At 39.7% G+C, this 24,551-nt stretch overlaps 2 protein-coding genes across 2 annotated transcripts; both read left to right on the top strand.

Annotated features, from left to right (window-relative positions):
• Positions 1-151: 151 nt before the first annotated feature.
• Positions 152-7,696, top strand: LOC115676871 (peptidyl-prolyl cis-trans isomerase CYP65). Its single transcript, XM_030599892.2, has 11 exons — positions 152-610; positions 719-781; positions 868-971; positions 2,120-2,211; positions 2,313-2,402; positions 2,537-2,612; positions 2,693-3,066; positions 5,045-5,301; positions 5,397-5,685; positions 7,181-7,288; positions 7,389-7,696. The coding sequence occupies exons 1-11, from the start codon at positions 483-485 to the stop codon at positions 7,572-7,574; spliced, it is 1,767 nt and encodes a 588-aa protein (XP_030455752.1). The 5' UTR covers positions 152-482; the 3' UTR covers positions 7,575-7,696.
• Positions 7,697-16,293: 8,597 nt separating this feature from the next.
• LOC115676932 (protein SHORT-ROOT) lies at positions 16,294-18,339 on the top strand. The gene has a single exon (XM_030599968.2). It carries the CDS (start codon positions 16,603-16,605, stop codon positions 18,094-18,096), a length of 1,494 nt encoding a protein of 497 aa, XP_030455828.2. The 5' UTR covers positions 16,294-16,602; the 3' UTR covers positions 18,097-18,339.
• The last annotated feature ends 6,212 nt before the right edge of the window (positions 18,340-24,551 follow it).

Below are 24,551 nucleotides of genomic sequence, written 5' to 3' on the forward strand. Positions count from 1 at the left end.
TTTAACAGAAATTATTAGAGAATAAATTTATCACAAGAGTCTCAATTTAAAATTTTAGGTAAATTTATTACAAACGTACTAATTTAAATTTTCCATAATATTAACCTCAAAACAAATAGAAGGAGAGGGCTTACACCCATTCTCGCCTCAAAATTCTTGAGCCCCAACTCTAGCCCGACGGCCCACCAGAGCCCGATACCGACCCGACCCGACCCGATACGCTCGAGCGGGGCCTTCCTCGGCGGAGCGTAAAGGCCGCCGATGGCGAGCCGGCGACGACGGAACTCCAAAACGTCCAAGGTTTGAACCAGCTCGTCCTCCTATAAAATCCCCCCCGTTCTCCCGCTGCGGTTCCGGCGATTGCAGACCGCCGCCGCCGCCGCCTCCGCCGCCGACTCGATTCTTCGCAGAGCTCTCGATCGGAACCCTAATCGGCGCAAGATCGGCGGGGGTGTGGTCTCGCGCTCGGAGGTCGGGGAGAGATGGGGAAGAAGCAGCACAGCAAGGACCGGATGTTCATAACGAAGACGGAGTGGGCCACCGAGTGGGGCGGCGCCAAGTCCAAGGAAACCCACGCTCCCTTCAAGCGCCTCCCCTTCTACTGCTGCGCGTACGCTCTTCGTCCCTGCTTCGCTACTTTTTTGCATTGGGAATTGCGCTGCGTTTCGAAGGTTTTGCGAGCGAAAAGCGTATGGAACCGTGTGTTGTTTCGGTGCAGGCTCACGTTCACTCCGTTCGAGAACCCGGCGTGCACCGCCGACGGGAGCGTCTTCGATATCATGTGAGTCCGATTGGTCCCCGCTCGCTCGTGTTTGTGTGTTTTGGTCTCTGATAGAGAGACGTATGGTTGGGGTGATTTCGTTGCAGGCACATCATTCCTTATATCAGAAAGTATGGGAAGCATCCGGTCACCGGAGCTGCGCTCAGGCCCGAGGATTTGATTCCTCTCACTTTTCATAAGAATCCTGAAGGTGAGTTTCTGGTCGGTGTAGCCTTATAAAGTGGTAACCATAGCCTTTCGGCATCTGAGCGATATCTTGCGGTTCGAAACATTGGTGAGGTTGAATTTCGGCTTGGATTAGGTTGGCTTAAGTCGAGAGAGAGAGAGAAAAAAAAATAGAGTTGGGAAATTGAGAGGGTAAAGGACAGATTTGCCTATGGTTCAAAATGTCCACAGATACTGTTTTGGCCTTAAGTTGAGTTGCACTGGCTGAACAGGACAGAATGTTGCCCAATTACAATCGCTGCGCGTCTGAATTAAGTGAGAATATTGGCTGAGAAGTTGCTTCATACCTAGATAGGCTGAAGCCATGCTTTGCTTTCATGTACACTATCCTTTGAGGTCAAGGGCTAGCATCATGCTTGTGGGTGGCACTGTAGACATAAGAATCAATCTGTGTAGGATTTTTGTGAATCCTTTGCGACTTTCTATTTCAGCTAGAATTCCCGATTTTCTCGGCATCTGGGATGATTAATTGGACTTGGAACGATTATGGTAGTTTGGCTTGTCTGGATCCATTCTCAAATACGTCAATTTGTTGCTGATGGTTCCGTCTTTTAAATTTTCCCATTTTGATTTGCCTTCTCTCTATAGTTGCGCATATTTGTGATTTCCTCTTCTAGTTTGTGCATATGGATGTGAGGTTTCTCGAAAGAAGTACAGATTAAAGGGTTCTTTTGGTAATGCACTCTGAGAGTATGCACTTTGAGGGTCCTTTTGTGATGATATGGCTGTTGACAAGACCATGTTACTGTTACCACAAGAAACTAAAATATATAATGAAATAAAGTGATCAGTACGATTGCATGGGTTGTAGTGATACATTAAAACATCATTTAGTGTTGCAAAACAGTAGAATGTAAGATCAAAGCAATTTTGGAGATTTATCTAGTATGCCAATGAGGTTTAGTTTAGTCGAGCTTTCTTTGTCACAAGCAAATTGTGCTAAGGACAGTAAATGTCAAGTCTTCTGAAAGTTATAGCAGTAATATTTTTGATATTGTATGTCTAGGTAGATGTTGTCATTTTCTTGTTTTCGTGGTTGTTATTATATAAATTGGTCTGCGTTTTTGGAACTAATTAACTAATTGTCTTCTTCATCCTCTCAATTTTATGCAGGCGAGTTTCAGTGCCCCGTCCTGAACAAAGTTTTTACTGAATTCACCCATATTGTTGCTGTTAAGACTACAGGAAATGTCTTTTGTTATGAGGTCCGGTTTCTCTTTTTTTCCTCCCTGATATGTCTATATCCATTATTTTGTTGTGGAGTCCTTATTCTGGATGTATTCATTCCTGCTGTTCCTTTCTGTAGGCAATCAAGGAATTAAACATCAAGACGAAGAACTGGAAAGAATTGCTGACTGATGAACCATTCACACGGGAGGATCTCATTACTCTTCAGGTAGCTAAATGAGATAGATTTGCTGGAAAAACCTTGAGAGATTCTTGTTTCTATTGATGGACTTACTGGCCCTCCAATTTTCTTTTGTTTTACTGTAGTTTTTATATGTTTATCTCTGTTGCTTTTTCCCGCAGAACCCAAGCGCACTTGACAGCAAGGTACTCCTGGACTTCGATCATGTGAAAAATAGTTTGAAAATTGATGACGAAGGTTGGTTATAGGATTTCCTTATCTTCTAAAATTTAGTAAAGATAGAATGTGCTGCTAACTTTTATATTATTACTTTTCAGAAATAAAGAAAATGAGTTCAGATCCAACCTATAACATAAATGTGACCGGTGACATCAAACAAATGCTTAAGGAGCTTGGCACTGAGAAAGGAAGGCAAACTGCCCTGCTTGGTGGGGGTGGCAGCAAGGCGCAAAATGAAAGGGCTACCGCACTTGCTGCCATTTTAGCAGCAAGGTCACGAATAAAGGAGGACGCAGAATCCAATTCAAATGGTGAAGTTAAAGCCCCACAGGCATTCAGTATTGTTGATGCGGCTTCTGCTGCCGTACACGGGAGAAGTGCTTCTGCAGCAAAAGCCTCATCAAGTGATAAAACTGCTTCTCGGATAGCTATGCACATGGCTGGTGAGAGGGATGCTGTCAATGCAAAGATGGTTAGTAATTTCTATCTGCTGATCTCATTACTAAATGTAACAAGCTGTAAACCAAAGTTTCAGGTTTTAATATGATTTATAGACAGAAGATGTGGCCTGTGCTAAAGTTTTGCGCATGTTAAGATGCACTGATACATCTGACTGAAGTCATTGATATTGAAATTAGTTTCAGATGGAAATCCATATCAAAGCCAAATTTATTCTGAATCTATGATTCTAGGCTACATTAAATCAACATTCAGCTTACTGGAAACCAAAATAATGTACCACAATCAAATAAAAATACATTGAAACAGATGGCAAATCAATAGAATAAAAGGGAAAAGAAAACTGAATCTTAACTTATAATAGTCAGCAAAGTCAGTGAGGATTTATCAGTATGTCTGGAAAAGCATGGAGGAAGGTGATATCGAGTCCAATAAACTCTAGGATGAGTTTTATAGACCATGAAAAGCTAGGGAGCTAGAATAAGGGAACATATTGTCATCTTATTCATTAAAACCTATGCATTAAAATATATTTGGAAGTGGGCTCTAAAAATTTAAGGTCACTAAACATTAAAAATAAATTTGGGAAAAGATGAATAGGGCGATGATCAATAGAATGGCATGAAGAGACGTTAATAGTAACCAATGAAGTGAAGGAAATAAGCAAGTGGGTGCAATGTAAACCATGAACTATTCTGAAACTTGTTCACCTCAGATAGAGAAACAAAGAGTGAGTTTGATTGTCGGTGGAAGAAGGGAGTCGAGAAACTTAAACGATAATGGGAAAAAACTGAAATATTTTTCCAGCTTTTGGTAGCTTCTTTATGTTTTCTTTCCCTTGGTAATATTTGATACTATGAAGAGATCCATGGGTTGTTTTCTTTTACTGCTGTCAAGAACTTTCAATTGTAAGTTCGATCTTATGAAAGGTAATAGCTACCAAACAATGTATACGATTAGGTTCCAAACAACATACTTTCTCTTCTATCTTTCTTGGTAATTGGTTGGCATGGTTGCACTGTTCTTGTCTTTCCCGACTTCTGTGGTCAAGCACCATAAGAGAATCAACTTAATAACTTCTAATCAGTAAAGTCCTGGATTTTAGATCATGTGAGATTCAGTTTAACCATGTCTCTGTTGGAAGGATTTGAAAGTTGCACATAGTGACTCATCATTTTCAGGCGTCGTGATTTTTGCTGTTCATAGACCTTGCAGCCCGCTTGGCCCATTCCATCTTGAAGTGAAAATAGATGGACTTCTTAAAGTGTTCCACGTTGAAAAACCCATCTGGCCTGAGTTAGCTAGTATGGTCTGAAAATGGATATTCATAAAGAGTATGCAGGTTTTAGTACCAAAGTTGGTATACATATTGAGCCTGCTCCACGCACCCTGCCCTATCCCAGCCCACCATTTGTGCAGTTCTAATCATAACATTTAAGGGATCATTTTTACCTGAGAAGGTTCAAGAGATGGATATTTGGGAGGTCAATTTTCCATAGATAATTGCATGTGAAGTTACATCAACCTTCTTTCTGCATCCAATTTTGACATTCCCCATTAGTTGGTGACTGTGAGTACGAAGAAGGTCATCTCCATATGTTTTTCTTCGGAAATAAAAAACCCGGTTGGTTAACATACATTGTTAAATTATTTGCAAAGAAGTCCTTTGCTTTAATCTCTCGCTGCAACTCCTACTTCCACTCCTTCCTCATCCATGTGTCCATGACTAGGTTACTTCATAGAGAATAAATTTCCAATTATATCTGGTCAAACTTGTTCTTGGAGTTGAAACCGCAGTGCTCGAATTGATATAATCTTCATTGGGGTTTGTCTAGTTTGCCAAGGATAGGCAAGGTTCTCTTTTGAGATGAACTGGTTAGAGAGTTGTAAAACAAATAAGAAAGGGTTATTGATGCGAAGATTGCTGGAGCCAGTCTGTTTAATTTTTTAGGACCGAGTTTAAGCAAGTTCTGAATGAGGTTTCTTTTCAGGTGAAGAGCCGCTATACCACTGGTGCTGCATCACGATCCTTCACTTCAACTTCATATGATCCTGTTACCAAAAATGAATATGAGTACATTAAGGTTGAGAAGAATCCAAAGAAGAAGGGATATGTTCAGCTGCACACAACCCATGGGGATTTGAATATAGAGCTGCACTGTGATATCGCTCCCAGAACATGCGAGAACTTCATCACACTTTGTGAAAGAGGCTATTACAATGGAGTAGCTTTTCACAGGAATATAAGGTAACTGCAACAATATTTCGGGTTCACAATTAATTTCTCTCAGTTCACTGTGCTCCAGAGATCCAGAATTTGATGTTTTTTTACTTTTGTTTCAGAAATTTTATGATTCAAGGTGGTGATCCTACTGGTACCGGGAGAGGAGGTGAATCAATATGGGGAAAGCCTTTCAAAGACGAGTTGAACTCCAAGTTAGTTCATTCTGGAAGGGGTGTAGTTAGTATGGCTAACAGTGGTCCACACACAAATGGTTCACAGTTCTTTATTTTGTACAAATCTGCGAATCATTTGAACTTCAAACATACTGTTTTTGGTGGAGTAGTTGGCGGCTTGACTACATTGGCGGCTATGGAAAAGGTTCCAGTTGATGACAATGATCTGCCCCTGGTGAGTCATTCTATTCAGCAGTAGTCATCTTTTACTGATGTTGTTACTTTACGCAGTTGCATTCTAATGTTATATCAGTTTACACACATGCACAAACACCTTGCACTTGCACTCAGAGTGAAGAACGTGCTCGAAAACAGGAGATCACCCTTTGAGGGAGAAATAGGACTCTTCAACATGTGTTGTTCATTCTTTTTTCGGGAAATTACATTTTTGGTCCCTATAGTTTGGGGGGATTTTGCTTTTGGTCCTTATACTTTGTTCGGTTATAATTTTAGTCCTTGTGCTATTCTCTGGCAACAATGCAAGTCCTTCCGTCAAAATTTCTGTTTAAAATTCACCGGGAATTGCTGAGTCAGCTCCGAATATTTACACATGGCACCTAAGCGTGCAAGCACAAATTACACTTTTCGTCCCCATAGTTTTAGGAACAATAAATTTGAGTCCTTGTACTTTGTTCTAGTGATAAAACTAGGCCCTGTATTATTTCTTTCAACGAAATATTAATAACTTTCATCACATTTTTATTCAAAATCTTTTGAAATTGTCAAATTCAAACTTAATTTGTAATTCCTTTGTTCACAAAATTGTATTCATCAATGACATCCTTATTTTTAGTTGAGATATATAGAACTGTTGAGGACTACTTCTACAAAAACATAAATAACTTTTAAATATTCTAATCACAACTTTAACTCACTATATAATAGGCTAAATACGCTAGACAACTTATGGGAATCCTTCCGATTCAATCTCAACCCTTGAATATTAAATAGATTTGAGAAAGTCTCTTCAACAGTTACTAATAGAACCACCAATATTAACCGTGGAGACTCAAAAACATGATATCATGTATGTAAATAATAGCAAATCTCATAAAATTTATATTTAGAATTAAAATGTAAAAAATCTTACTTAAAATCTCATCAAGTAATGGTACGAGAACTGGAGTTGTTGCAAACACAAAATACTCGTGTGTCAGGTGTCGGTGCCGACTCAACAATTTCCGACATAGTTTGAATGGAAATTTGATGGAAGGACTTGTGTCGCCGGAGAATAGTACAAGGGCTACAATTATAACCGAACAAATTACAAGGACCTATAAAAAATTCCCCCCAAACTACAGGGACCAAAATTGCAATTTCCTCTTTTCTTTTCACTTGTTAAAATTCCTTTGAGATTTGAAAGACACATGCACATACACCCTGCGCCAGTATGCACACTGAAAAATGTGCTCCCAAGCTATATGTCATCCTTTCGGGGAGAAATAGGACTCTTCACTGTTTGGATGTTCAGTCTTTATACCAGTTTGCTGTCACCTATTGAAATTCCTTTGAGATTTGAAAGATAATGAAAACAGATGATCCTTTCCCATACTGTACTGGTCTGATTTGGCAACTCATACCCAAAGGAACTGACAAACTTATAACAGTGAATACAAACATACTGCTACCAGGAATAGATCTATTATTGTGGTCTTTTGTCATTTGTGCAGGAAGAGATCAAGATAACAGGGGTGACGGTATTTGTCAATCCTTATACTGAACCTGATGAAGAAGAGGAGAAAGAGAAGACTGAAAACGACAAAGAGGATGAAGAAAATGTTAGTAATTAATATTTTGTTTTGTTTTACTTCAAGAGCATTTCTTGTGGATAATATCTATGCGGTCTGAAAGACTCATGCTGTGTTGATATCTCTGTAGGACAAGGTGGGGTCATGGTATAGCAATCCAGTACCTGTAGGGGGTGGCCAGGTAGGGAAATATTTGAAAGCGAAGAGTGCTCCAGCTGGAACAGCTGTCGCCGACGGTGGGATGGCAGAAAATGGTGTAGTGAAGAAGAGGAAAGTAGGAGCCTCAACAGAATACGGTAACTTTTCTTCTTGGTGAAGAGTTTTCTGTATGGTTATTTAGAGTGTTTCCATTTTGTACCCTTTGAGCAGATGATGCATCTTTTCTTTTCTTTTTTCCCGGTCCCTGCTAATATTGGCAATGGCAATTATTCACTTGTATATTGTTCTTCAGTGAGATGTACTGCAGTCATTAGGGCCCCTTCCATAAAACGCTTTCCTCTCCAAAATTTCATCTGATCCCAGGAAGAATTCATAATTGGGAAGTAAACTGCTGTAATCTATTTAATGGAGGCAGCTGTGCAATACTTGATTCGCAAGATTTCGCTGTGAAATCCGAATTACCATCAGTATGTTTGCGTGTTTGTGGAGTTTGATGGGCTGTCGAGGGGGATGCCTGAATTTATACTTTGCATTCTGGCTAATCAAATCACAGTGTGAATTAGACTAGTCAGCACAGAAGCAGCAGCAGCTTGGGACTTGATTACCATGATATTGTCATGATTTCTGGATTACCATCTGTGTCCGTGCGCGTCTGTGGAGTTTTTTTTTTTTTTTTGATCGGTCCTACTCTATTTCTCACTCACGATACACATTCAAACTTGCGCCCCACCTCTTGCAGGGCGTGGGCGTCGAAACACACATCTTAAACTACGCGGCCCCATCCCTACCCCCTGCAAAGGTGGGGATTCGAACTCCCCACCTCCCCCTTCTCAAGTGAGAAGGGTGGCCACTGGGGTAAACCCCCAGTGGTCGTCTGTGGAGTTTGATGGGGCGGTTTTACGGGATTCGAGAATTTTACTTGCATTTGGCTACTCAAATCGCTGTGAATCAGGGTCTATCGCGATTTCTTTACTTGTCTTTGGTCTCTGGAGATTTCCCTCTTATGTATCCCTCTTTTTTTAGCTTTAGGCAATCTCTGAAAAAGGTTAAAAAAGCTAATTCAAAGCGATAAAAAGATTTGTCGAATAAAGGATTTTGCATCAACGTGAATGTGTAGGTCTGAGTTCATTGATTTTCTGGAGTCAGAGACAGGCACTCAAAAGAACACCCATCATATAAAAATCTCTGAAAGCCAGGAGACAACCTTTTTCTTTTGGGCACTTTGATGCGGAGCTGATTTGATGCTCGTTTCCTTTTCAGGTGTCAGGTTTTTTTTATCCTAAATAAAGGTACTTTTATTTACTTTATCATACCATTGCATCTTTGAGGATACAAATCATAGGGCCAATTCAAAAAAAAAAAAATACAAACTTAGGTCGAGTAATAATTTTGGCTTTAATTTTTTTTGTTTCATAAAAATTACCAACTTTCACCCTTATTTCAAATTTGGTCTCCCGTTGATTTTCTTTATGAAGTCATCCTTATTTGAGAAAAAAGGTTATGGTCGTGAGCACGGCGTATCTCGTCCATGGCGTATGTCGACAGGTGGTGATCTACAACTTCAGATTACGAGTCTGGCCAAAGAGATATCAATATGGAGATTTTTTCGACTTGTCGGTGAATTGAAGGAGATGATAAACAGCTTCGCCATTATCTTTCAAGCTGTGACTCAGACAAGAAGATATTGAATAGTGTTTTAAATCCAGTTAGCAAGTCACGTGGATTTATTGCTGAGGTGAATTAGTTAAGTTGGACAATCAATGATTCTAACTTAAGGAAGGCCAGATTTGAGATTTTTTACGAGACAAAAAAAGTTGAGGCCGGAATTATTATTTGATCTAAAGTTGATGCTTTTTTTTTGGAATTAGGCCCAAAATCAAAGCGACATGAATGGTTGGTTTTGCAAGTTCTGCCTATTTATGCAAAAGGGTTAATGACATCGTAGGTAATTGAACTTTTATTCAATTTTCCAATTAAGTACTCAAGACTCTTTTTTAAATTCAGTACCTCGACTTTTTCAAAAGTAGCTAAATGAGAGGTTTTCGTCAAATGGAGTGTTGGGTCACACAATTTTCTCTAAAATGGATTGTCTATCATATAACTATGATATCATGGACGGATGCTCATTTAGTTTCTCCATCTTAGCGTGTATAATCTTTTCCCTTTTCTTTTTCTTGGTTCATGACCTGCAATTTCGATAGCCCACGATCCGCAACTTCCATCATCGCCTCCCGCAAGTCCGTCGATCGTCGCCCTTCCCTTAGCCGAACCACTGGCATGTCTGTAATTGACCTCCACGATGACCGGATGGCGCGACATCAAGCTTGACCAAATATGCGCCCATATATGGCGTATTGTCGAGCTCGATCAAATCTGGTGCCTCCCCAGAATGGTGGGAACATCCCTTCTGTGACCGCAAAGCACTACATTGTGGCCAAGATCTCGGTGGTCGAGAGGTTGAGCTTGAAGCAACTGAAGGTGGATCATCATGGTATGGGGAAAATTGTCCAAAAAATCCTAAACCTATTGCATTTTTACCAATTTGGTCCTAAACCTTTTAAGTTTGCCAATTGAGTCATAAACATTTTCACTTCTTGCCAATTGAGTCCATCCGGCCAATTTTGGCCACCCGGAGCTGACGTGGCACGCTGACGTGGCTATTTTTTATAATATTTTTTCGATTTTTTTTATTTTTTTATTTTTTTATGGTCTTCTTCCCTCTGACCGGCCAGAGGCAAGAGGCTGGCGAGGTTTCTGGCAAAGCTCGCCCCCGCTGGCCACTGGCAAGGGCGAGCCTCGTCGGCCCCTGGCTGGGCGAGGTCGAACCTCACCTAGCAACGGTGAGGCCGACCTCGCCCAGCAACGGCAAGGTCGGCTTCTCACCTCTGGCCGGTCCGAGGAAGAAGACTAGAAAAAAAATTGAAAAAAATATTAAAATATTGTTAAAAAAAATTGCCATGTCAGCATTTGCCGGACGGACAGCGTCCACGTCAACTCCGGGCTGTCAAAATTGGCTGGATGGACTCAATTGGCAAGAAGTGAAAAGGTTTGTGACTCAATTGGCAAACTTAAAAGGTTTTGAACAATTTTCCCTCATGGTATGTGGAAGAGACACACTCAATACAGGAGTTGTGGTGCTCAAGGGTCATCTCCATTGTGATGGTGCTCATCACGTCGAGCTCCATCGCAGCGGTGATCAATGGTCCCGGAGGGGGCTTGTAGCGACAAACATTGGGATTTGATAAGATCATCGAGTCTGGCTAGACCACGTAGTAGATCACGCCACATATAGAGTGGGCGATACTTCACTTACCCATAAATAAAGACCTAACTCTATATCAATTTGATTTGATTCAAATTGGTCCTTATAGCCAGTTTCATGCTTTGGAATCCTCGGAGAAATGTTGTGGAGAAATCAGATGGGGTTTGCCATCGTGGCTAAGTAAAGAAAGTGTCAAACAAGTTTGCTGAGACAACTTTGTCCATTTTTGGCAATTTTCATTAATTATCTCTGGGCGAACTTTTGATTTAAGAATAGAGCTCTCAAATCTCTTCTGACCATCTGACCAAAAAAAAAAATCTCTTGTGACCTTAAATGCTCCAACGTGCTATATTTGTCCCAAAGTGGGAGTTGAGGGTTAGCCAGGGAATCAAATCGCTCCCAAAGATTGTCTTTACTTGTTATGCTTATTTTAAAGAAAAATCTTGCGATGCTAATTGTAAATCTCCAAGAGAATGTTGATGTAATCATTAGAAAGAGTGCATTAAGCGTAGAGTAAAGTGTGTATTTGTAGAGTGAGCTATAGTCTGTCGTGGACAGATAACTTTATATGTAAACGTTGTTAAAGACTTCAAAGATTGCACTACTGGATTTCAATCTTTTTATTGGACTGTTAAAACTGGGAGAGTGGAGTAAGCGAGTAGAAAGGCCAAACCATTGTTTCGCACGAAAGAATTTTAAAAGTCCTATGACAACCAATTCGCCCTATTCTCCATTGTTAAGTTCAGTCCATTTCGAATAACTTTGTAAAAAGCTAAACCAACCCTTAGAAAGGTTCAAATAGCATTCCAAAGGGCTATTTGAGCCTTTCGAAGGGGCTAAAATGGTCTATTGAAGAACTCCCTGACAGCAACCATGTAAACTTTACTGTCTCTTGTCTGTTCATGTCAAAATGAATAGAGTTGCCTCTATCCGTAGAGAGGATAAGAGGAGCTTTGATTGTCGTGATCGCTCTTCACAGGACAAATTGAAATTATCTATCCACAATTTGAATTTTGACCAATATTCACGTTGATATAAACCGATATACAATCCATTTTGAATATAATCTGGATAAATGTTTATTTCATTAGCTCATCCAATTGATCAATATCTTGTTGCAAATATGATCTTGGAAGATTACGAATCCAAATCGTAGTTTCATTGAATAATAATAACAATAATTGGACATGCAATTCATGTGTGTGTGTGAGTATATAATTATGATGAATGTTTATATATTATGTGCATGTGACCATTAGGGAAAACCAAAACAAATTGAAAGCCAAACACGAAAGCCCATATAATGATCATTTAAGGTCATTTCTCTTTTCGTCACGACTTTTCAATTTCCTCCTTTTTATATATAGAAAAAGTTAGTCAGAATCTGGTAAGGGATGATTATCTTCTTCATCCAGGCCTGTGACTACCTAATTTGAGGCATAAGACTTATAGTTACTTGATTTTTCTTAGCGTAAGTGAACCTCATCAAAATTTTAATTTTGATTGAAGGGTACAATTGGGTTCATGCTTTTGAGATGACACCCCATTTGACCAAATCGGAAGGTTGGATTGTTAGATATCGCGATCTAAAACCGCGACCGTCTAATCTCTATAGGGTCAAGAAATTTATGATTTTCGCTCATCAGGGATGGGATCCCGCAGATCTAGTCATGAGCTTTCTAATGCCTCGAGAATTACTTCGATCGAAATTTTCTTGAAGGCGGTATTGTAATTTTTTATCTTGACCATCCATGTGCCACGATCTGCCCCAACCCTTTTAGAAAGTCGAACCACATTTCGAGAAATCATAACAACATTTGGTCTATCTTTCATGTAAATTCATTACTGGGTTATGTAACCTGGCAAAAATAACCCAAAAGTTTAATTAGTGTAACAAGTAGAGGTTTTCAATGATTTGGTTAGTGCAGAAAAACACTCCTCAGCTGATGAGAGCCCCTCAAAACCATGTCATGTTACTGTCAATTTTCACTTTCCTCTCCTCAAGCGGCTACTTCAATAATCTTTTGTTCTATTGCCAGAATTTAAAGAACAATCGTAGCTAAACTCCATCATTCACATAATGATTACGTGGTTTATATCAGTCTCCAACAGCTTTATGACAGATTGGTGAACAACTCTTAATCATCAACCTGGGGAGGGCCTTTTAAACATCACCATCAACAGGAAAAGCTACTGAATTTAACCAAAACACTCAGATGCATTAAAAAAATGATGACCCAAACATAAAAAAGTTTCAGAAAGTAAATTCAGCCACGTCATGCCACGTCAGCGTGTCTTACATTGACCATGACATCTATGGCATTTTTATGGGGGCAGATGGCTTTGGCGGCAAGTCACATGCGGACAAGCCTTAGTGGTAAAATGGTCCCTCCTGTGCAAGATTGATGTAGCTGTTGGTCATTAAAGACTAAGCTGTTTGATTAACATCTTAATTAGATTATGAAGTCTCTATCGGGCCTCATCAGTCCATGAATAAGAAAAGCATGATAAGGATTTGAACAGTGACATTTCATCTAAAATTTGCAAAATAATCGCCAAAAATGAAGCTTAGTCGAGTGCGGGTGGGTCTCACCGAGAATATCCGTAAAGGCATCCGTCCGTTTAATCTGCCGGATTTCCCTTTTCCTATAGGTGTCTTAATCAACTAACCCTCCAAAGTATTAGCGAATTTTATATTGGACATTAAAATAAGACCTATCTAATCCAGGTTATGAAGTCTCATTGGGAATATCATTGAGTATATTTTCTGGGAGGCCGAGTCATTAAGCTCCCCCTTTCCAACAAATCCACGACCCACTTTTCATTCTTGACTCTCTTCATTAATCTATTTATTAATTCATTCTTTTGTTTTATTTCAAAGTGCAAATCTTTTGGTTTTCGAGAAGGGCCATGTATGTGCACCTTAGCCATGCCTGGCCAAAACCCTCCACTCTAGGAGGAGTAGAGACAAATACTCCTCAGACATGGAATGTTTTTAATGATTGAGATGAAGTGACAACAAACACAAAAAGCCATGAAACCCTCTTGGGGGCAAAAGAATATGGCGCATGGTCTCGTTTCCATGATGAAAAAGGAGATGATGCAACCGTGTTTATTACTTCACCACCATTGCCTGGAAACATAATTTGTAGCTCGCGTTTTATCTTTGATACAAAGCTCAATAATGAAAGAAAATATACTCAAGCAATAAGAAATCGTCTTAATAAAAGACCCCAAAAAAAAAAAAGGACTCGAGAATCATCTAATTTTCCGAAAAATAAACTTAGCCAGCAAAATGCTCATGTACCCTTATAGAGTATCCGACACATGTTTAACACGGACTCGTTATTTTTTATTTACCAATATAGACTAATTAAGGTAACTTAGAATACAACAATTTTTCTCCTTTTTTTTTTCTTTTCCCTTATACAATGTCTCTCTAGTAAGAAATTAACTGATTTGGAAAGAAAAACAAGATGAAAAAACAAGAAAAAACTATAACAAAAGGCTTTTAAATGTGGACTAATCCCTTCCGAGCAAAAGGAGAATAAAAAAAGCAAAAATGTGGACTAGCCAGTCTCATGAATTGAATGGCAGCAATTGGAATGGCAAGACTCGCGGAAGAGGTGTGTAGTGGGTGGTAATATATGGGTAAAGAAAAGAACATAGAAACGCGGGGGGGGAGAGGGTGGGTCAAGTGGCTGAGACATCCCTAGTAAAATAGACATGAATTGACGCTAAGTGCTATGAAAGGTATGGGCAGGGTTGTGCTTATAAACTAAATATGGGAGAGAGGGAAAAGGGTGAGAGGCGTGCTCTTGGGTTTGGGGAAAGGAGATGGGGGGGAGTGGTGGGGGTTGGTTGGGGTTGGGGGGTGGTTGTGTGACATCTTTTTCGTTATTTAGAATGCAACATGGGATTAATTGGAACAAGGCCAAGGCAAGGCAAAAGGCAAAAAGATCAAATGAATAAAGTGGAAGGGGGAATGTGTGTGGCAGAGTTTGGATAGTGTTTGGGGGGCAAGAGATGTGAGTGCCTTGTGGCAAAGAGTGAGATGGTGGGTGGGTTTGATGATGATGATGCACGCCGGCCAGCTTTTCTTTTCTTTACTCTCTCTCTCTCTATTGGCACGCCTGCTCCCACTCAATTGCTGCAACATTCCTTCACTCTTTCTCAAGAAAAGAAGCAAAGAACTACTGGTGAGGAATGAGGATGTGTGTTGCTGCATAAGCTCATTCTCTCATGAAATTATTGTATATTGAGAGAGACACATTTTCTATATGTTACAGTGTGCAAGTTCCAAGTTGGATAGAATGTTTGTTCTATCTTGAAAACTTACCATGTGGGTGGATGTCGTTTTCAATTATTTGGGACCGTAGAAGGGACCTTAAACCATCCTCGACCCTGAACTTGTCGGTTTCATAGGTTTAAGTCACCTTATACAATTTTTAGGATTTTTATTGATAAACGATTGATAATTTTTTTGTCAATCTCCAACACGTTTAGCACGCATAACAAAAGGTATGTAATATAGTAAAGTACATATTCATGGAAAAAATTAACATAAGTTCGTAAATTATAGCAACATTTTTACAACTAAAATACAATATTTGCTCATTTCATTGGAGTTTCATGTGTCAGTATCTGACACATCCTATTCTACAAAGTAAAGACATAAAGTCACAATTACTGATGGAATTGGGTATCTATTTGGTATTTACATATTTGTGTAATAATTATTTTACAAGTACAAGCTACCTCATGTATCTTTTGTAGGTTGCTTTGTATAGGGTACAAGTTATAGGGTACATGTGGGGACGACTCCCTGACCGGAAACCTACCTTATATTCATCAGTTCTACATTTTTTATACCCGAAACCTATCTCTAACTTTTAATACTCATCTCACAACTCATCCAACTATGTTGATCGCGCAGGTCCAACAAATTGTATTCCATACCCATATTTCTTTAATCGATGATGCAATGGATATTAGGGATGAATCTATAACATAAAGAGAGATGTGCTTTTTTTATCTGTCTAATTTGGATTTCCGATATTTATTAAGACATGATTGGGTAGATCTAATAACGAATACTCACAACAAATTTAGAGAGCAACAATGCTTTTACTAGATTTGTTTAATGGGTGTGGTATTATGATTGGCCTTAGAATATGAACGAAAGATTTACCACAAGACCCGAACCTTGTATAATGTAACATGTCGTGGGACTTTATTTTTCCCCATGACTGAACTAGCATCTCGTAAAGCATGGGACAAGATCAAGACGATTAGAAAATTGTCGTCAACAGATTCCTCATAAATAAATAAAGGTCATTAAGAAATTACGTAAGCCTCTCTCTCTCTCTCTCTCTCTCTCTCTCTCTCTCTCTCTCTCTCTCTCTCTCTCTCAAATTCAAATGAGTTAAAGCTAATCCACGAAAGAGCCATGCGGGAAACGCTAGCCTAAGACTGGTCTATCCCTCATCATCATATTTCTGCAAAAAAGTGAAACAAATTAGCAAGAAAAAGGAGCACGAAGTCCCATCATTCCCTCCCTTCATTCTTTCATCGGTTACCCCAAAAGGAAGCTAAAATTTTTTTCACACAACACTTAGATTCCTCTCTCTCTCTCTCTCTCTCTCTCTCTCTCTCTCTCCCACCCACTTTCTTGTGTTTTATAAGACAAGGTAAAATCCAACCTCAAGATCCTCCTCCTCTTTTTTTTCAAAGTGTTGTTCTCTTCCCATCCCACTTCTCTCTTCTTTAACAACATAATCGCCCATGCCTTGTGTTTCAGAACTTCGGCACTAAAAACCCAGAGAGAGATCAGTTTGATATCACAGGTACAAAAGTTTTCTTCTTTACTTTAAGAGAAAAAGGTTGAATATTTTGATGTGGGTCATTTGGGGGAGAGGCTCGAATGGATACCTTGTTTAGACTGGTAAGCCTTCAATCCTCCGATCAATCCTTCAACTCAAGCAGGACCTCAAGTAGCTCCAGATCCTCCCGACAAAACCATCACTACAATCACCAGCCAGAAGCAGACGAAGAATGCCTCAACATCTTCATGGATGAAGAAGACTTCTCCTCGTCTTCTTCCAAGCACTACAGCTATCCTTATCACCCCACCGCCACCACTACCACCCCTACCACCACTAGTAGTACTCATACTCCCACTCCCACCCACACATATGACCCCGCTGATGTATCCGTCTCGCCCGCCCGCGACCTCAACTTCGACTTCTCTAGCAAGTGGGCCTCCGACATCCTCCTCGAGGCCGCCCGAGCCATCGCTGACAAGAACAGCACCCGTGTCCAGCAGCTCATGTGGATGCTCAATGAGCTCTGCTCCCCGTACGGCGACGTCGAACAGAAGCTGGCCTCCTACTTCCTCCAGGCCCTGTTTAGTCGCATGACCGACTCGGGCGAGCGGAGCTACAGTGCCTGGTTGGCCGCGTCGGACAAGACCTGCTCCTTCGAGTCCACCCGGAAGATGGTGCTCAAGTTCCAGGAGGTGAGCCCCTGGACCACCTTCGGCCACGTCGCTTGCAACGGCGCAATCATGGAGGCCCTTGAGGGCGAGAGCAAGTTGCACATAGTTGACATCAGCAACACGTACTGCACCCAGTGGCCAACCCTGCTTGAGGCTCTGGCAACCCGGACAGATGAGACGCCACACCTACGGCTCACCACCGTGGTGGCCAGCAAGGCGAACAGCGGGGCAGGGTCGGGCGGCGTCGCGGCGGTGCAGAAGGTCATGAAAGAAATTGGGAGCCGGATGGAGAAATTTGCGAGGCTCATGGGTGTGCCCTTCAAGTTCAGCGTCCTGTACCACAGTGGCGACCTGTCAGAGTTGAATTTGGACGAGTTGGATATCAAGGAGGACGAGGCGCTGGCCATCAACTGCGTTGGCGCGCTGCACTCGACAACGACAATCAGCAACCGCCGGGACTTTGTCGTGTCTTCTTTCCGGAGGTTGCAGCCGAGGATAATCACGGTTGTTGAGGAGGAAGCCGACCTCGACGTGGGCGATGATGGGGTCGAATTCGTCAAGGGTTTCCAAGAGAGCCTCAGATATTTTAGGGTTTACTTTGAGTCGTTGGACGAGAGCTTCCCTAGGACGAGCAACGAGCGCTTGATGCTAGAGCGAGGGGCTGGGCGAGCGGTCATGGACCTGGTGGCATGCCCGCCACACCACTCGGTGGAGAGGCGGGAGCCAGCAAGCCGGTGGTCAAGGCGCCTCCGAGGAGGCGGGTTCAACCCTAGTTCGTTCAGCGACGAGGTATGCGACGACGTGCGTGCCCTGTTGAGGAGGTACAAGGAAGGGTGGTCGATGATGCCGTGCTCCGACGCCGGAATATTCTTGACGTGGAAGGACCAGCCGGTGGTTTGGGCTAGTGCATGGAGGGCTTGAGGATGATGAAGCTCTCTCTCGAAAAAAAAAAAAAACAGCCATGGGGGAGTGTTTCACACGTGTGATGTGTTTTTTTTTGCTTTTGGCACGTGCAAGGCATATGGGAAGATTTGTGGGTTTCTTGGTAGGGGGAAGGAGTTAGAGAGTAGGGGAATATTTGCTTGTTTTTGGACATTGATTTGTCTTGTCATATTTGTGATAATATTTCATTTTGTGGAAAGATAAACTGGTTTTGATCATTCATCTTGAGGCAAGTCGTGGTGATACATTTTCCTTTTTTTTAAGTTAAGTTCGGTTTTATAGACTTAAAGATGCGTTATTTTATAGAGATGCCAAATTGTGAACATATGGGAAGGGTCATACATCGTAAATATTCTTATAAAGAATAAAGTCGAGGTCATTACTTATATTTTGGTCGAATTAACTCATACGACAGTCAAGACATGGACCGCTCGATTGACACTTTGTGGATCCGTGGCCCTTTCTCCTCGTATATATAGGTTGGTCAATCAAAGTCATTAGCTCTTTTATCCATTTTTCTAAGAAGGAAGAAGTTGAATATTCGTAATAATTGCAATGTGACAAGGACACTCCTTATTTCTATAGAAGGCATCCATATAACTTTTAAAAAAAATTCATGGCATAAAGAAAGACTCATGAAGCATCTATTGAATTTTCACTTTGTGAAATGGCTCTTGATGAGTGTGTCATGTTCAAGTGCGCGTCTTTACAATTTGACCACTTCTCTTCGCCTCATGAAATGGTTGTTGGAGCAGTTTTTTTTTTTTCTTCCAATTTCTTTTTGGAATTCTAATTGGGGGTTGGCGTTTTGTGTAATTTAAGCTGATAATCAGGCAGTAGGTAGTGAAACTAAATTAAGGGCAGGATTTGATTCTAATCAGAAAAAAAATTATTGAAATCCAGCGGTTCCAAAGTAAAGGAGGAGGTCTCAATCAAAAGGTTGGAGGGGTCCTAGAATCTTTTAGGTCGGCAAAGTGAGTTGGGTTATGCCTGGGGAATCTCATCGAAAGGTGTTTAGCTATTACTGGCATTCAAAGAATTTTTGGTAGTGGCCAGCACGCTGAATTGACGTGGTCTTGCTATTTCCAATCTTCTTCTGCTTACAAAGTATAGGGTGTATTTCTTAATTATGATGGTATCTGGAAATTTTCGTGCAACCATACACAACTTGTCCCGACTTTGAAGACACACCCGAGTAAACCCTTCATCGGCTCATTGATCCAGAGAGAAATGGGGAAAGAAAAGAAACGTCACTAGATCCTTTTTGTAAAGCTTATTGATCAGCTTAATTGTGGCTTTTAGATGATGTTAACATTTGTTTAATTACCCAAATGCTCGTCATCAAGTACTTTGAATCATGCTTTTCTCCTATGTTAGAAACTTGACACTCATGAACACAAAATTGCATGACCAATTCTATCATATAGATCATACAAGAAAGTAAATAGAGAGGAACTTTGTATGAAAAACTAACAAAACATAGAGCAGCACCCACCAAGCTCCTGTTCAGACATAAGACAGAGATACTGTTCAAACACTTCCTCAGTTCGATTATCCTGCATATATGCAAGTGAGAAGAACAACCCTAGGCAACGGTGCGCTTGCAAGTTGCAACTCTGTTGAAAAATTGCTGCTTGGTACGTCGTCAGTGGAGAAAAAAGTTCTCCAAAAGCGATCTTGTGGATTCTTGATGTCATGGTAGATGAAAGAACATGTAGTTACCCACCAAAAATCAGCCAAAGACACGAGGGAGAAGCCCGCTCATGAAGTTTTCCTCTCCATTCACTAACAATGCATGGCACTTGATTATCTTGAATTGATGAGTAAGTTTGAACAACTCAGAAGTTTCACCTGTCTATTCAGTAACAATTATAACTTTTTTTTTTCTGGTCTTTCTTTTTTAACACTATATTCTATTGCTATTTTCTATCTTGGAAACAGAGAGAGGAAAGAGGGTTTGAACCTTCGCAAGGCCCCCACCACCAGCTCCATGACTGGCCGAAAGCCTCTTTCATGGAGCTGTAAAATAGGCTTTAAAGGAGGGGGTGGTGCTTTTGGCCCACGGCAAAAGGGAAAAAGAAATGCTTCTGGTGTAGTGGGAGCTCCTTTTTAGGGTTCACATCTTCATCTTTTGACGAGACTTGCCTCTCCCCACGTTAACGTTACCCGCTCCCCCTCCCTGTTCCCCACCACTTTCTTTTTTTATTTTTCCATTTTCTCTGGATAATCCACAACACGAGTGCAAAAGCTTGACCATATGAGGACTTATGATATACCTTATATTATAAATTCAGAGCAGTTTGCATACAGTTGGTGAGATTTGAACATGTAACTTAAATTTTCGAATTAAAAATCCGTTAACACATCAACTAACTATGCCAAAATATGAAATTTTTTCCCTTTTGTATTGCTTATGCATGTCTTTTGAAGTCTTTTTACACGTGTTTAAGTTGTCTGGTTTCCCCAGTGCCTTCTTTTGCTTAACCTTTTTGGTTTTCTTTGATAGTGACCAGCCATGTTTTTCTTCCATTGGACCCCCAAAGTTCAGGTGGCACATACTACACGTTCTAGGTTCAACCTATGTTGTTTTCTTCCCCCACTTTTTGTGTTCTTACTTAATAAGCTTATCAAATGTTTAATGACAGTCAATGTCAAATGGACGTGCAGAAACAGGAGAGACTCTCCGGGTTAGAAATTGACCAAAAGGAATTGTTATCTTTAGAAGAATAATTAATCCTAATCTTAAATTAAGAAGAAATAGTGTATAGAATTCATAGCAGTTTTGATACAAATTTTATTTGGTGAGTACATTCTATCAACGTTATTAAAATATTGTCTCACGTCGCTTAACAACTGGTCATATATTCTCTTTATATTCTATATGATCTCCCTCCACCTAATAGCTTAAATTTTTGGATTAGACTTTCTAACATGGTATCAGAGCCAATATTATCCATTTCGTCCTCATCAGTCCACACTCCTAATCCAACTTATGAGTGAGATGGGCTATTGAAACAGTGTCCTACATCGCTTGACAATGAATCATATGTGCTTTTTATATTCATATGGTCTCATTCAACCTAATAGTTTTAGTTTTTTTGTTGGACTTTTTAACAATTTAGAAAACATTTTCCTAAAAATGAGCATTTATATAACATACAAAAATGAATAAACGAAAATTATTTTTATCATACAAAAATATTTAGATATAAATTATTGTCAATAATGAAAATATATTTTTATTGACTAATTATTTCAAACGATATAATTGATTATTTTTAAGAAAATATTTTCAAAATCATTCATTTTTTGCGAAACAAACGAAATACCAACTTCTTCTTTCATCCTCATTGTTGTGGTCGACAGTCATGACACAAATTCTGTTTGTTTGATTATTTTTCGATACGTCGTGTGCAATTTAGCTCCTGTGAGAGCGAAAGATGAGTTGACTAATCATATTGTTGCCATGTGTTTTCTTGGCGATGGCATTGGCGGAGGCTAGAGTTCTTCACTCCAAGTGTGATATGAAGTACAAGTTCAAGTCGTCAAACTACTACAAGAAACTGGCCATCACCATCAACAAAAGGAGCTCAGGCCTGATCATTCTGGCACAATAGGGAGACACCATCGTCGTGGAAGCTATCAAAGTGTTCGTGATTGAGAATCTCGCAATCCATTGGCACAAAATCTGACAGATATATAACAGTAAGATCGAAACTATATTAAAAAGATCTCGGTTAAGTGTTTGATGAAGATTGTAATGAGAGGTTTATGAGACAACGATTTTGGGTTGGATTAAATTGTAGATTGGAAGTCCGAGGAGTGATGGACCAGAGGGTGTGATTCTTCGCCCCATTTTGCCTGAAGACGCTTTTACCTATCGTTTTGTTGTTTACTCCCTCATCTGATGGTTCATGGAAATTGAGCTAACATTAGCCGATTGTAGCCCAATGTTTTTGTCCCTCATATTTACCCAACAACACTTGTTCATATGTAGATCGTAAAATAGATTAATACACTACGGGCATGAATGCACACGCAAGATTAAATTAATATCTTGGAAGGGCAGCTCTATGGCACCATAAAATCATATCTTCTATGCATAGGGATCATCATATGAACTTTTAATTAAGATTTTTTTCCTAGATCATAATTCGTACTCAAATTTTTATAACTTATACTATTATTTATAAACATAATATTTGTCTTCGACATAAATTACAAATTTTAGGTATTTTTTAGAATTCTACAATTCGATTTCACTTTTCGATTCACCACTTACTATTCGCAAATTGAAAATTTCAATTCGCGATACTTTTCTCGGTTTAACAGTTATACTATCATGCATAGTCCAAATGGACTTTACTGATAGCCCATGGGCCTGCTCACAGTCAATGCATCCGCTTGTGAAGACAAGCTGTTCGCATGCCCTGCCATTTGGGCAACTCAGGTAGCTACTCACGACACTCATCGCACTGTATGCTTTGCGAGCCGGAGCACGTATAAATTAAAACGAAACGCAATACGAAATCTATGATAAGAAAATATGTGTACAATTCATGTAATCACATTAAAATTCCTCGGAGAATAAAATCAAGGAAAGCTCTTATCACAGCATAAGAAAACGATCCGTTCTTATACAATCTTTGCCTTAGATACATGAAAAGTGGAATCTATCGACCATTAACTTGTCCCCATGTTCTCTTCCTCCATAATTCTCCTGTTTTTTTCCCTCTTTTTTTTTTGGATAATCCCGTTGCGTACGCCGGTTGCCGGCGAGTAAGCCACCTCACACAATGACTGGGGGAGCCCTAAACCTGCCTTGCCGCGGGGCGCTTCTCCCTCAATAGGAGCAGCGACCGGCACGGAATCTAAGCGAACCCCAACCAGCTCAACCTGGAAGATAGGCTTCAACGGGTGGTGGAAGGGTGGATATCCCGCTGTAAGAGTTCATTTCCGCAGTAAAAGTGCGAGAAACCCTAGATCAGCAGTTGGACCAACATGAAAAATAGTTAAGTAGTTCAGTGTTTCAGTCAAAACTCGTGTGAAAATGAAACATTTGCGGCCAATCCAGATATTGTCATACTGTTCTTTCGCCCTCCTACCATCCTGATGCCTCGTGCAAGGATGAAGCACTTCTCTGGTAAATCACTGATCCAATGGGATCATGTTAGCAAAAAAAAAAATGTGAGAGACGATCATCTAGGGCATGGGAACACCAATGGAGGAAAGGCTCTATAAATGGGCAGATATTTAGTCATGCTCATAATTGCTGTAGTAACGCCACAAAATTTCTTTTTATTAATAATATTTTTAAATATTTTAATATTTCTTTCTTTTTTCTTTTCCTCCTTCTTGGCCATAGCCTGCTTCATGCCATGACCGGTAAAATATTTTTATTAATAATATTTTTATTAAAAATATTTTTCTTTTTTTTTTGCCATGGCACAGTCGCCGGCCATGACAGTAAAATATTTTTTATTAAAAATATTTATATATTTTTTTGCCATGGCTTTGCGGCCATGGCCGTAAAATATTTTTTTTATTAATAATATTTTTATTAAAATATTTTTATTAAAAATATACATTTTTATTTTTTGGGCCATGGCCTAGTCGCCGGCCATGGCCGGTAAAATATTTTTTAATTAATAATATTATTTATTAAAAATATATATATATATATATATATATATATTTTTTTTTTTTTTTTTTGCCATGGCACTGTCGCCGCCATGGTGGTAAAATATTTTTATTAAAAATATATTTTTTCTTTTTTTTTTGCCATGGCACGATCGTGCCATGGCTCGTAAAATATTTTTTTATTAAAAATATACATTTTTATTTTTTGGCCATGGCACAGTCGTTCATTTGGTAAAATATTTTTATTAATAATATTTTTATTAAAAATATATATTTTTCTTTTTGCCATGGCATGGTCACCGGCCATGGCGGGTAAAATATTTTTTTATTAATAATATTTTTATTAAAATATTTTTATTAAAAATATATTTTTTTTTTTTATGGCCATGGCACAGTCGCCGCCATGGCCGATAAAATATTTTTATTAATAATATTTTTTATTAAAATATTTTATTCTCGTCGAGATCCGGTGAGGGCGGTCCTCGGCGGACATTAAAGCTAAATTAAAAACCAAGAAAATGAAGAAGAAAAAAAAATTGATTCTCAAAATTGTTCCTGAATCAAGAAACTACTTTTTTTATTCTTGATTCTCTTCAAAGCGATTAGGAACAATTTTTGACAAAATTGTGCCCAGAATCAAAAATTAAACAAACGCATTTTTGTTCCCGGCGATTAAGGAACAAAAGAAACAGAATCAAACATTGTTTGGCAAGTTGTCATCTTGTGACCTTAGTCATGCTCATAATCTGCTTGTGGATAGACTCGCATGAAATCTATAGTAAATTATGTACACG

The sequence above is a fragment of the Syzygium oleosum genome, unplaced genomic scaffold (assembly GCF_021117445.2).
Source record: "Syzygium oleosum isolate NSW1041296 unplaced genomic scaffold, Sole_v2.1 Sole_v2.35, whole genome shotgun sequence".
NCBI classification, from domain to species: domain Eukaryota; kingdom Viridiplantae; phylum Streptophyta; class Magnoliopsida; order Myrtales; family Myrtaceae; genus Syzygium; species Syzygium oleosum.

What these genes read in the sequence shown, in the direction of transcription:
- LOC115676871 (XM_030599892.2), top strand. Translation starts at nt 483, where the DNA reads ATGGGGAAGAAGCAGCACAGCAAGGACCGGATGTTCATAACGAAGACG. An exon ending in CTCCCCTTCTACTGCTGCGC is followed by an intron (nt 611 to 718) that starts GTACGCTCTTCG and finishes GTTTCGGTGCAG; the next exon opens with GCTCACGTTCACTCCGTTCG. An exon ending in GAAATGTCTTTTGTTATGAG is followed by an intron (nt 2,212 to 2,312) that starts GTCCGGTTTCTC and finishes TCCTTTCTGTAG; the next exon opens with GCAATCAAGGAATTAAACAT.
- LOC115676932 (XM_030599968.2), top strand. Translation starts at nt 16,603, where the DNA reads ATGGATACCTTGTTTAGACTGGTAAGCCTTCAATCCTCCGATCAATCC.